The 12987-nt window shown below is 41.3% G+C and overlaps 1 protein-coding gene across 3 annotated transcripts in view; it reads right to left on the bottom strand.

Moving 5' to 3' along the window:
* Positions 1-12987, bottom strand: part of ints8 (integrator complex subunit 8) — a 113258-nt gene that overhangs the window by 1992 nt on the left and 98279 nt on the right. For 2 of the 3 annotated variants that reach the window (XM_041189584.1, XM_041189585.1), the window contains exons 26-28: positions 9725-9798; positions 5662-5726; positions 1174-1217 (exon numbers count right to left, since the gene is read on the bottom strand). In XM_041189584.1, the coding sequence (XP_041045518.1) occupies positions 1174-1217; positions 5662-5726; positions 9725-9798 (183 nt within the window). Of the gene's footprint in view, positions 1-87; positions 143-1173; positions 1218-5661; positions 5727-9724; positions 9799-12987 lie in introns of all 3 variants that reach the window. The other variant, XM_041189586.1, reaches the window with a different exon arrangement.

The following is a 12987-nucleotide window of genomic DNA, read 5'->3' as shown; positions in this document are numbered from 1 at the left end:
AACATCATCTGTGGGGAGCACACTACAAAACACCTCTGTCTGAAGAACCATGTCCCATTATTTGCTGTTACTAAGCCAATATTGTACCTATAATGTCACCTTCCCAGACTCCTATTTTCTTGCTTGACAACCTCATTAAATTCTATAAAGAGATAACAGAGGAGACAAGGGTAATGCAGCACATGTAATATATTGGGATTTCCTAAAAGTCTACAATAAGGTTCTGCATAATAGATTAAAAAGCTCAGAGCATACAGAGTCAGGGAGCAAGTAACAAAATGGACAGCTGGTTGAAAGAAAACAGAAAAGGAAAGTTCCTGCTAAGTTGCATGTGTGCACAGAAGCCTGGAAAATAATTGTATAGGCTTTGTTCTGTTTTAAATGCTGTGTCTGCAGTTGAGGGCAAAAAATTTAAAGATGCTGTGCATTGATCAAAAACTGGAGAAAAACAACAAAATTTTACAGGGAACGTTGGTAAAGGGTAACTATTCAGAATGGCAGAAGATGGGAAGTGTGATCCACAAGGATCAGTAGTCCACAATTTATATTAAAAATTTAGACTTCAGAATCAAACCCACACTTTATAATTTTGCAAATGACAACAGATTCAAGGATTGTCAATACTGAGGAAGACTGGACATATAATTGGCAAGTGAATTTCAATATTGGTAAGTGTGCAGATAAGTATATTTTGGTAGGAAAAATAAGGAGGTCACACATTACTTAGAAAATAAGAATTTAAATCGGGTAGAGGAGTAATAGTTTCTGGGAGTACAAATACATAAAGTTGCGTTGCAGGTCAATGCAGTTATATCAAAAGCAATCCAAAGGATGAGTTTTACTAAACTTATATCAAATCTTGGTTAGATCACATTTGGAGTAGTGTACAGTTTTGGTCTCTATTTTTCAGACAAGGGTACAGGGGTATTGAGAGTACACAAAAAACTGCGAGATCATACCCAAAGGATAAAGTGGCCGGCGTGTCTCTTTTGAAAACAAGTACCAGGGATGACCTAACATATAGAGATTCAGAATAAACTACAAGGAGTAATTCCTGTCTATATAATATTTTCTTGTGGATGTTATCCATAGAACCTAGTTAGTAAGTAAATACATCTGTGATATATGGCCAATTCAGAAACAATGTAATACACCAGTCCTGCTTCAACTTACTGCTATTTGCCTTTTGTCAATTTCTCCTCTTTTGTGATGGATGTCTATGAAAATGGTCAAGGAGCTTTTCTATTAGATGGTTATAAATATCAATACTCATGGCTAAAAGTCAGTTTTCAGGGCTGTTAGCTTTCAATGATCACTCACTATCGTAAAAGCAAACATAAGTACAAAACAATCTAATTACTAAATTTTGTGAAAATATAGATATGACTTTTTCATCTCAGGTAAAACCAAACAGTCACAACCTAGGGTCACTTAGGCCAGAAACTTGCCTAAGTCAGGCGGGAGCGGATGCGGAACCAATCGGCTGCATGCCACCATTTTGTGTGGGCGGGACAATTAAGGCCCACCCAGCATGGCGCATGGCCGGTAGTGCTCAGAGCTCCCTGTGCAGGTGGAGGGAGGAGGGGGAGTTGGGGCCTGCGCTCTTTCATGCATGTGCACGAAAGAGCCCAGCAATCTCTGAGGCACGGAGCTGCCTCAGGGAGATTACGTTGATATTAAAATAATTAAAGCATTTAAAAAGTTATCTAAACATGTCCCCTCATGTGACAATGTCACATGAGATGGGACTGTTTTTATATTTTGGGGAAATTTTTTTATTTATTTAACAAAACTTTCAGGATACCACCTGAGGTTTCCTGAAAAACATGAAGGCTGCTTGGGCTCTTCGCCTGCCCATCAACCTTAAATTGGACAGGCAGTGCTGTTAATTGGCTTAATTAGTTTCCTAATGACCTTAATAGGTCTTTGACAGTTCAGCGGACACGCAGCCGCCTCCAGTGCTTGCCCACCAAATGAAAGATCTAAATGATACTCAGTGAAGTCCGGACGCATACCTGACATTAACTCACATCGTTTTGCATGTTGACATGTCAGGCCTGCCCCTGCACGCCGGTGGCAATATTCGGGCCCTAGAGGTTTATCTGTGCAGTTAATCTGGCAAAAATATTCAAATATAATTTCTTGTTTCAATTTAGAAAAACATCTTTGTTTCAAAATATTTAAGGTGTTTTAGATAAAAGGATGTGTGAAAACGCAATTTTAAAGAAGCCTTTGCATTTACACATTCCAGTGCCTTCCTCTTTTCCCATCCAGGTAAATTCTTTGCCGCCATCCAATTTCACGTACTAGTCAAATGGTTAAAAGAGTTGGGCAGTCATGTGGAAACCTGCAATTTACAGATTGTGAAGCAAATTCTCAGCATTCAAAGAAAGATCTAGTACTCATATTCAATTTTCCAGTGGATGGTATGGTACCTCAAAGTCAATGGAAACAACTAATATAAATCACTAGTTATACAGCAGCTTTCTCAAGGTCTGCAGTCAATTAAGTGCTTTTGAAGTGAAGTCACATTAGGAAATGTGGCAGTCAATTTATACAAAGCAAGCTCCTACAAACAGCTATGTGAGAATGATCAGATGGTCTGTTTTAATGATGTTGGACCAATAATTATTGGTCAGAATACAGAGGAAGACTCATCTGTACTTTTAAATAATGTCATAGGATCTTTTATATTTACGTAAGAGGACAGACAGGGCCTCAGTTTAACGCCACATCCACAAGATCCCCATCCTACATTGAAGCAGTAGTCTAGATTATGTGCTCAAGTCTTTGCAGTGGGACTTGAACCCACAACATTCCGACTCAGGTGAGAGTTGGGATAAGGGGGGCATTTTCAGGATGGCAACCTGTAATTAGTGGAGTGCCACAGGGATCAGTGCTGTGGCCTCAGTTATTTACAATATATATCAATGGCTTAGATGAGGGAAGTGAATGAACTATCGCCAAATTTGCAGATGATACAAAAATAGTCGAGGATGACACAAGGAGTCTACAGAGGGAAGTAGACAGGTTAAGTGAGGCAAAAAAGTGGCAGATGGAATAAAATGGGAAAATGTGAGGCTATGCACTTGGCAGGAAAAATAGAGGAGCTGAATATTATTTACATGGAGAAAAACTGCAGAAGGCTGCAGCACAGGGATTTGGGAGTCCTTGTGCATGAATCCCAAAAAAGCTAACATACAAGTTCAGCACGTAATAGGGAAGGCAAATGGAATGTTGCCCTTTATTTCAAAGGGAATGGAGTATAAAAATAGGGATGTCTTGCTAAAATTATATAAGGCACTAGTTAGGCCACACCTAGAGTACTGTGAACAGTTTTGGTCCCCCTTATTTAAGGAAAAATACACTGGCAGTGGAGGCAGTCCAGAGAAGGTTCACTAGGTTGATTCTGGGTATGGAGGAATTTTATGAGGAGAGGTTGAGTAATTTGGGCCTGTACTCACTGGGCTTTAGAAGAATGAGAGGTGGCCTTATTGAAACATAAGATTCTTAGGGGACTTGACAAGGTAGATGCTGAGAGTTTGTTTCCCCTTGTGGGAGAGTCTAGGACCAGAGGGCATAATCTAAGAGTAAGAGGTCACCCATTTAAAACAAATGAGGAGGAAATTCTTCTCTCAGAGTGTTGTTAATCTGTGGAATTCTTTACCGCAGAGAGGTGTAGAAGCTGGGTCGTTAAGTATATTCAAGGTGGAGATAGGCAGATTTTTAAATCAGTAAGGGAATCAAGGGTTATGGGGAAAGGCCAGGAAAGCGGAGTTGAGGATTACCAGATCAGCCATGATCTCATTGAATGGCAGAGCAGACTTGGTATGCTGAATGGCCTCCTTCTACTCCTACATCTTATGGTCTTATGGAGTATGCTATACAAAACAGTAAAGGAATGAATCTTATATGTTCTTTTCACATCCTTGGGAAATCCCAAAGTGCTTCACAGCAGAATGGAAAGAAGTGGATGATTTTGCATTAAAATAAGATGTACCTTTGTTGGTATCTAAAAAAAAGAGCAGTTAAATAGATTTTAAAAATGAAACTCTGCATTGTTCCAGCATGGAAACAGGAATCATAGCAAACATGAATTATGCAAGGCATGATGTTTCCAACAGCATATTAGTGTGTGCTGGTGTCTAATAAATAATGGGCAGAATTTAAAGCTCTCCCCCATGGTGAGTTTGTGACAGGGGTCATTTAATCAGGTAGGAAGGTAGCAGGTGAGACCCTTGTCCCTTTCTGGCTCTACCCCCACCTAGTCTATTGTGAGAATGCGGCCTTACCATCCCACTGCCAACCGAGGCTCCACTGTGGAAAAGTAATGCCCAATTGAGAGCCTCATCCCGTTACCACTGGTATTTACCCAGTGGTGAGTGGGAGGGCTCGCTGTGCAGGGAGCACAACAAGTAAACTTGTGTGGGAGTGCTTGCAGACTCAGGAGTGGGCCCCCATTTAGAGGCAATGTTCTGCTGCGAGCCACTGCTGCTGCTGACCCCCATCATCACTGACTTGTGGCCTGGGATTCAAAGAGGACACTAGGCCTTGGGTGGGTGTTGTACCGGCAGCAGCCAACACCTCAGTGGTAATGTGGTTCAAAAGAGGGCAGCAGACAGGACTACTGCCTCTGGGGTCCTTGACCCCAGGGAGGCCCATTGAGATGCAGTTAAGTGCCTTAGAAGCACTTAATTCGGTGGACCTTTCCTAAAGGAGGGTCACGCCAGATCCCTAGGCAACGGTCGAGACTCCCATCACCTCCATTAAATCCAGCCCAATGTCTTAATTTGTCTGAAGGAGGGTCATACAGACTCGAAACATTAACTTTGTTTTTCTCCCTCCGCAGCTGCCATCAGACTTGCTGAACTTTTCCAGCATTTTCTGTTTTTGTTCTTAATTTTACAGTTAAGTGTAGACATTTACAGATGAAAGCTTATATAAACCTAAACTCACTTTTCCTCCACATTTTTTTTAAACTATATCTTGAAATGTAACACCTACTGACAGTGGAAGAACACCTAGTGCAGAAAGCCTGGTCCGAAAGTGAAACTTTGGTGAGCTGATGAGTAACATTAATAGTGATTGCCCATGCTCCATATGATTGTCTTTCCAGCTGAAGGTGACAGTGTGCATGACAAAAATAAAACAATCCAAGATCCATCCTCAGAAACTGCAGGTCAGCAACCTACTGCTTTTGTGTCTCGCCAGCTTAAATTTTCTCAATGAAATCAAAATTAGAATGAAGGAAGGGTAACCAAATTTTGTAACCACTGAAATGCTGAGAGGTTTTAAGTAAAGAAATGAATTTGTTAGTGGCCATAGGGTAATTCATGTTGAAAACATCTGGATAAACAAAATTGAACAAGTATTTTAAAACTTTTAGAGGAAAAATTCAGCAAATAAACACTCCTCTTCTTCCCTCATCAGAACATGGGGACTTGTATGTATATGAGATGTTTGCATATGTGTACACATGTATTTGTATATATACTTCACTATGCATGATAAAGAAAAGGAATGAAGTATTCGATTTCTCATACTTATATTGGACTAATTTGGATTCTTTGCAGTTCTTCCAAGTGGAGAAGATGGTCCTATTGGGTTATATAATCAGTAATCTCACAAAACAATTACACTAAGACAATAATAAAAAGATACGTGTCAAATATTCCAAGATAGTGATATCCCAGATGTAGTCATAGTAGGAGTCCATTGCATCATGACTGAAATTAGAAATGAAAACACAAGTTATGAACCATACATAAAACTTTTACATTTAGTTTGATTCTATCTATTAGCAGTTTTTTTTAATCTTCCACATACTGATCAACGAGCTTAGTTGTCTAATGGGGGAAAGAAAACTTTAAAAAATCATGTTCATGTGACACCATCTACAAACTCATGTCATACAGTGAATCCTACTAGTGGCTGACAGTTTCAAGAAAGCTTCAGGAGCTGCGTTATGATACTGGATGAAACCTGACAGTTTATATGCCAACCTCTAATTCAGCAAATACTGCAAAGTATTCTAAAACAGGAGGGTTAGTTTCTTTTGAAGAAAATACCAGAATCCATCTGTGGACTATAACAAGATAGCCAATCTCAACTTGGAGTAGTAGGACCCTTACTCTGGAAAATGGGAAATTGGTCAAGATTCATGCTTCTGATTGCTGTTCAGTTACACCCTGTTGAAAATCTATTTTGGCAGCATCCATCCATATACAAAAGATGATGGGAATGCAGCCTCAGAATTTGGTGAGGTCAGATGAGATCATCTTCTGCATTTCTCGATGACTGAACAAGCTAATTGTGGAAAGGCAAAGTCTGTCACAAGTGCCACATGTCCCTTGCCTGTGATGTGGGATGATTTCCACTGACGCCCTGTTTGCAGTGTTGGAGCTTCTTTGGAGCTTCTGAAACCACAGAATTATGGTAGTGAACTCTTGCCCACAGCTAGTGTCGTCATTTGCATCAGTCATCAGCTAGAGTTTCCCAATTATCATGACTGATGTTTTGGGCTTTCATGTCTTTTGATAGTATCCTTGAATCAGAGCTGTGGCTGCCCCGTTGGTCTCATCATGAGCTACCTCCCCATATAGCATATCCTTGGGGATGCGGCCATCTTCCAACCTGTGCACATGCCCAAGTGAGCAAAGCCTTCTTTGGTTGTTCAGGCTTTTGCTGCCTTATAGAAATGTGCTGAGGATAGAGGGCTTATAAAGCTTTAAGCATCTTGGCCCTGTGGGTCAATTTGTTGTTTTTCCATGCTGATTTTGTCGTCTAAAGTTGGGTTTGCCTTTCCAATGCGCATGCTGAGTTCTTAAAGAGAGATTGTCTGTCACTGTAGATCCAAGGTAGCAGATTTGCTGACTGCTTCCAGTGGTATGTTGTTGAGTCTGATCATAAGTGGAGACATAATACCCTCTCCCATAACTATAGTTTTCTTGACACTGACGGTGAAGGAGAACACAACACAGGCATAGGACAATACATGAACCCTTGAAGCTGGTCTTCTGTCTGGGCAACTGCTGCAGCATCATCAACATGCAGAAGTTCTCTGATCAGTGCATGCCAAACTTCTGTCTTGGCTTTCGGTCATACGAAACATACAAAATAGGAGCAGAATTAGGCCACTTGGCCCCTTGAGCCAGCTCTGCCATTCAATAAGATCAAGGCTGATCTGTTTGTATTATGAGTTCCACATTCCTATCTACCCCCAATAACCTTGATTCCCTTGCCTAACAAGCATCTATCCACCTCTGCCTTAATTAATAGAACCATCCCTCCACCTTTTCCTAGCTTCCTGTCCTTCCTAAATGTCACATGCCCATCAACATTCAGGTTCCAATCTATGTCATCCTGCAGCCATGTTTCTGTAATGGCTATCAGATTGTACTTTTTATTTCTATTTGCTCTATCAATTCATCTGTTTTGTTTTGAATGCTACGTGCACTTGGACACAGCACCTTTTAGTTTCGTCCTTTTATTATTTTTGTATTCTCGAGCCTTGACTGCTGTTTTACTCTCAGATTTGTACTCTCTATCCCTGCCTGTCATGATCTGTTAATCATTTCCCATATTAATACCTTTCTCTCTACTACATCTTCCCCCCAATATTTAGTTTAAAACCCTCTCTGCTTTCCTAGTTTTACAGCTTGCTAGAACATCAGTCCCAGCACAGTTCAGATGTAGACTGTCTCACATACAATATGGAAAGCATAGGGCACTGAACAGAAAGTGAGTGGTCTGCTTGCTCCTACCTCACCCCCCCGCCACCACAGCAAGGTGAATCAAGTTCCCGATGGCCAATCAGCTGCCACCCTGTGGGAGAGTGGCCAATTAGCAGAGCGAACAAGCACTCCAAGCCCAATAGGGCATCTAAAGTGGGATGCCATGCGGGAAAGGAGTTTGCCATGAACAGGAATTTACGTTCACAAATTTAAAGGCCCTCTGCCCTCTCCTTACTTCTTATATCAGGCTCAAAACTGAATAAATGATGTCAAACAACATACAAACACTGCCATTTTCACCAGCAGATTTTGCTGCTACGTGCAGCTGTGGTCCTTCAGGAAGGCTCTTTCTTCCACCCTTGTGCTGCCTTCTCATACTTGTCATGAAGCACTCCCAAACTTCTTCCCCATCTGATGCCCGAAAAATGGAACGAAAAATTGCATTTGATAGGTTGTTCATTTCAAAATGGTGACCGGGCATCCAATTTCTGTGCACGCTTGCCTTCTGTAATATCAGAGACTGGCGTGATGTAGTTGGATTGCTGACCTGATGTCATCACGACGTTTTTTACGTTTGTGCAGGGGATGAGGGCAGCCTGCCCAGTTTGCATCCCTAAACCAGTCCCATATATCCTGTGAATCTGCCTGCTCTGAAACCACATTGTGACTCTGGGTATATTTTGCTGGCTAGTTGATGGAACCTCATTAGACTGACTCTGGCAAAGGCCTTCCAAGTGAGGCTGAGGAGTGAGTGCCCTGTTAGTTGCTGCAATTCCCTAGATCATTTTTGTTTCTAAATAACGTGATGATGTTTGTGTCACGCATATCCTGTGTCTTCTTTCCAGAGAGGTGGCGATGATTGTGGAGGTATGGCAGCAGATTGGGCTTTCCATACTTGAGCAGTTCAGCCAGTATTCCGTCCTTTCCAGCTGTTTCCCTTAGTGCTACGGAGTCAATAGCCTTTTTAAGCTCATGAAATGAGGATTCTACATCAAGCTGATACATGACAGGTAGCTGCAGGAGATTATAAAGCACAGGCAGAGAGATATCTGTCTGATGTAAGTACAGCTCAGAGCAATGCTCTATCCAGCAGACCATTTGCTTGCTTCTGTCAGTGGGTATTTCTCCATCTGCTGATTTTAATGGGGCAATTTTTGTCGTGGTGGGACTGAGCGCTCTTTTGATACCATCATATGTAAAGTGAAGGTTACCATTGTCACTAGAAGTTTGTATTTCTTTGCACAGGTTGATCCAATACTTGTTGGCACAGTACTTTGCAGTCTTCTGCACAACTGCCATGGCTAGCATGAGATTTGTCACATGCTATAAGGTTAGGAGACGGATTGAGCTGTGGTCTTCGCTTCAATGGCAAGTCATTTCTGCAAGGTGGGCCTTGAACCAATCTTTGTTGCCATTTCTTCCTTTGCCAAATGTAATTGCTGCAGCTTTGTAGATGATTAACCACAGAGACTTCAGTGCTATATCAGCATTATCTGGGTAAGCCCTCAGGTGGAAGGGACTGCCTGAGAGCTTCTGAGAACTTCTGACATTTGTCATCATCCCTCATGCATGGAATTACAGTATGTTCATATCTATATATGTCAACATTATCAGGTGGGGTGCCAAAGGGCTAAAGCCAATGGAACTATATCCCAACATGGGGCGGAGAAAAGAAAAGGAAAGTATGGCAGATGGAGGGGAGAAAAAAGAAAATGAAAACCAACCAACAATCCATTATCTAAATGATCACCTGAAGACTATGGCAGATGCTTGATATTGTGTAAATCTTCGTAATTAGCTTCAGATGTACAATGGCTGAAGATTAAAGTAAAATGTAGCAAAACCACATATAATATGCAAAGCAAAGGGCACTGTTACCATCAAAATATTTTACAGGACACCGGCCCATCAATGTTGCTTGGGCACATTCATTGATCTATTGATAACAAGTGATAAGAACATAAATATTATTGCTTTCAAGGCTATTGTACCTGTTTTGCTCCTGTAACGCTTTGAAGGCAGTCATATAATCCACCTCTCTGAGAAATTGACACAAAATTGCTACCTGTTGAAAGAAAAAAAACAGCTTAAATGTTTTCTTCACATTTAAACTAAAATACTCATGGTTTTTCCCAATTCAACCCCTGCCTCAACTCATCTGCTGCTAGCATCCTCATCTATGTGTTTGTTACCTTGAGATTTGACTATTCCATCTATTCATCCGTTTAGTCTCCCTTGTTCCTACACTCCCCAACCCACCCAAACCCCCCACCATAAGCTTGAGGTCATCCAAAACAAAAAAAAGGCTGCCTGTATCCTAACTTGCATCAAGCCCATCACCCCGCCTAAATTGGCTCCCGGATAAAACAACACCTTGATCTTAAAATTCTTATCCTTGTTTACAAATCCTTTCATGGCTCACCCCTCCCTATTCCTGTAATCCCCTGTAGCCCTACAACATACTGAAATTGTGCTCCTTCAATTTGACCTCTTGATTTTAATTACTCCACCAGTGGTGGCTGTGCCTTCAGCTGCCAAAGCCCTAAGCTCTGCAATTCCATCCCTAAACCTCTCAATCTCTTATTTAACCTCCTTTAAAATGTTCCTGAAAAGCCACTTCTTTGTCCAAGCTTTTGGTCATCTGCCCTAATATCTCGTTACATGGCTCACTATCAAATTTTGTTTCATAAAGCTCCTGCAAAGCATCTTGGTAACACAGGAACATAGGATTTACGAGAAGGAGTAGCCCATTCGGACCTTTGAGCCTGCTTCACCATTTGATAAGATCATGACTGGTCTGATTATGGTCTCAACTTAACTTTCCTGTCTGTCCCCCAAAGCCTCTGACTTCCTTGTCTATCAAAAGTCCATCCAACTCAGCCCCGAATAAATTCAATGAGCCAGTCTCCACTGCTTTCTGGGGAAGAGAATTCCCCAGACCAACCTTAGAGAAAAAAAATTCCCTTAATCTCTATCTTAAAAAGGAGACCTCTTATTTTTAAACTGTGTCCTCTAGTTCTCATCTCCCTCACAAGAGAGAACATCCTCCCAGTTTCCACCCTATCCAGTTCCTTCAAGGTCTCATATGTTTCAATAAGATCACCCCTCATTCTTCCAAACTCCAATGGGTATAGGCCCAAACGGTTCAACCTTCTTCATAGGATAATCCCTTCATCCCAGGAATTGGTCAAGTGAGCCTTCTCTGAACTGCTTCTTATATCCTTCTGCAAAAAAAGACGACTAAATCTGTACATAGTACTCCATATGTGGTCTCACCAAGGCAGTAAACTGCAACTGCAGTAAAACTTCCCTACTTTTATATTTCATTTCCCTTCACAATAAATGCCACATTCTAACTGCATTCCCTAATCACTTGTACCTGCATACTAACTTTTGTCATTCATGTACCAGGACACCCAGATCTCTCTGTACTATCGAGATCTTCAATGTCGCTCCATTTAAATAGTGTACTGCTTTTATATTCTTCCTGTTAAAGTGTACAAGTTCACAATTTTCCCACATTATACTCCCTGTGTCAAATTTTTGCCCACTCACTTAACCTATCTATATCATTTTGTGGGCTCTTTACCTCTGTCCCAACTTGGTGTCATTGGCAAATTTAGCTAGCATATATTCTGTACCCTCATCCATGCCATTGATATAGATAGTTGAAGCCCCAACAGTGATATCTGTGGCACTCCACTAGTTATAGCTTTAGCCTGAAAATGACTCATTCATTCCTCCTCTGCTTTCTGTTAGCTAACCAATTCTCTATTGATGCTAATATGTTGCCCCCTTTACTACGCCCTCTTATTTTGTGTAGTAATCTCTAATGTGGCACCTTATCAAATGCCCTCTGGACATCCAAGTACACATCATCTACAGGCTCCCCTTTATCCGTGCTTCTTGTTACTTCCTCAAAGAACTCTAATAAATTAGTTAAATATGATTTCTCATTCACAAAACCATGTCGACTTTGCCTGATTACAATAAGATTTTCTAAGTATCCTGTTGTATCCTCTTTAATAATCGATTCTAGAGATTTCCTTGTGACAGATGTTAGACCAACTGGCCTACAGTTTTCTGCTTTCTGTCTCCCGATTTCTTGTGTTACATTTGCTATTTTCTAGTCTGCTGTGGCACTTCCAGAATGTAAGGAATTTTAAAAAATTGTAACCAATGCCTCCACTATCTTGCAGCCATTTCTTTTAACACCCCAGGGTGCAGGCCATCAAGTCCTGGGGACCTGTCAGCTTTCAAATCTTATAGTTATCCCAGTAGCTTTTTCCTGGTTATGGTGGTCTTTTTACATTCCTCCTTCCCTTTCACCTCTTGATTTTCAAATATCTTTGGGAAGTTTTATAAGTCTTATATGGTGAAGGCAGTCACAAAATATCTGTTCAACGCTTCCCCTCATTTTCCATTATGAATTCCCCAGACTGGACCAACACTAACTTCAGTTACTCTTTTCCTTTTTAAATACTTGCAGAAACTCGTACTATCTGTTTTGATATTTCTAGGTAGCTATCTCTCATACTCCCTTTGTTATTTTTTAGCCTTTCTTTGCTGGCTTTTAAAATAAGACCATAAGACATAGGAGCAGAAATTAGGCCATTCGGCCCATCGAGTCTGCTCCGCCATTCAATCATGGCTGATAAGTTTCTCAACCCCATTCTCCCACCTTCTCCCCGTATCCTTTGATCCCCATACCAATCAAGAACTTATCTATCTCGGTCTTAAATACACACAATGACCTGGCCTCTACAGCCTTCTGTGGCAATGAATTCCATAGATTCACCACTCTCTGGCTAAAGAAGTTTCTCCTCATCTCTGTTCTAAAAGGTCTTCCCTTTACTCTGAGGCTGTGCCCTCGGGTCCTAGTCTCTCCTACTAAAGGAAACATCTTCCCCACGTCCACTCTATCCAGGCCTTTAAGTATTCTGTAAGTATCAATCAGATCCCCCCTCATCCTTCTAAACTCCATCGAGTATAGACCCAGAGTCCTCAAACGTTCCTCATATGTTAAGCCTTTCATTCATGGGATCATTCTCGTCAACCTCCTCTGGACCCTCTCCAGGGCCAGCACATCCTTCCTGAGATACGGGGCCCAAAATTGCTCACAATATTCTAAATGTGGTCTGACCAGAGCCTTATAAAGCCTCAGCAGCACATCGCTGCTTTTATATTCTAGTCCTCTCGAAATAAATGCCAACATTGCATTTGCCTTCCTAATTACGTCAACCTGCAAGTTAAC

This window comes from Carcharodon carcharias, chromosome 6, assembly GCF_017639515.1.
Source record: "Carcharodon carcharias isolate sCarCar2 chromosome 6, sCarCar2.pri, whole genome shotgun sequence".
Taxonomy (NCBI): domain Eukaryota; kingdom Metazoa; phylum Chordata; class Chondrichthyes; order Lamniformes; family Lamnidae; genus Carcharodon; species Carcharodon carcharias.
The sequence above is the reverse complement of the archived record's forward strand: the minus strand, read 5'-3'. Positions and strand labels throughout refer to the sequence as shown.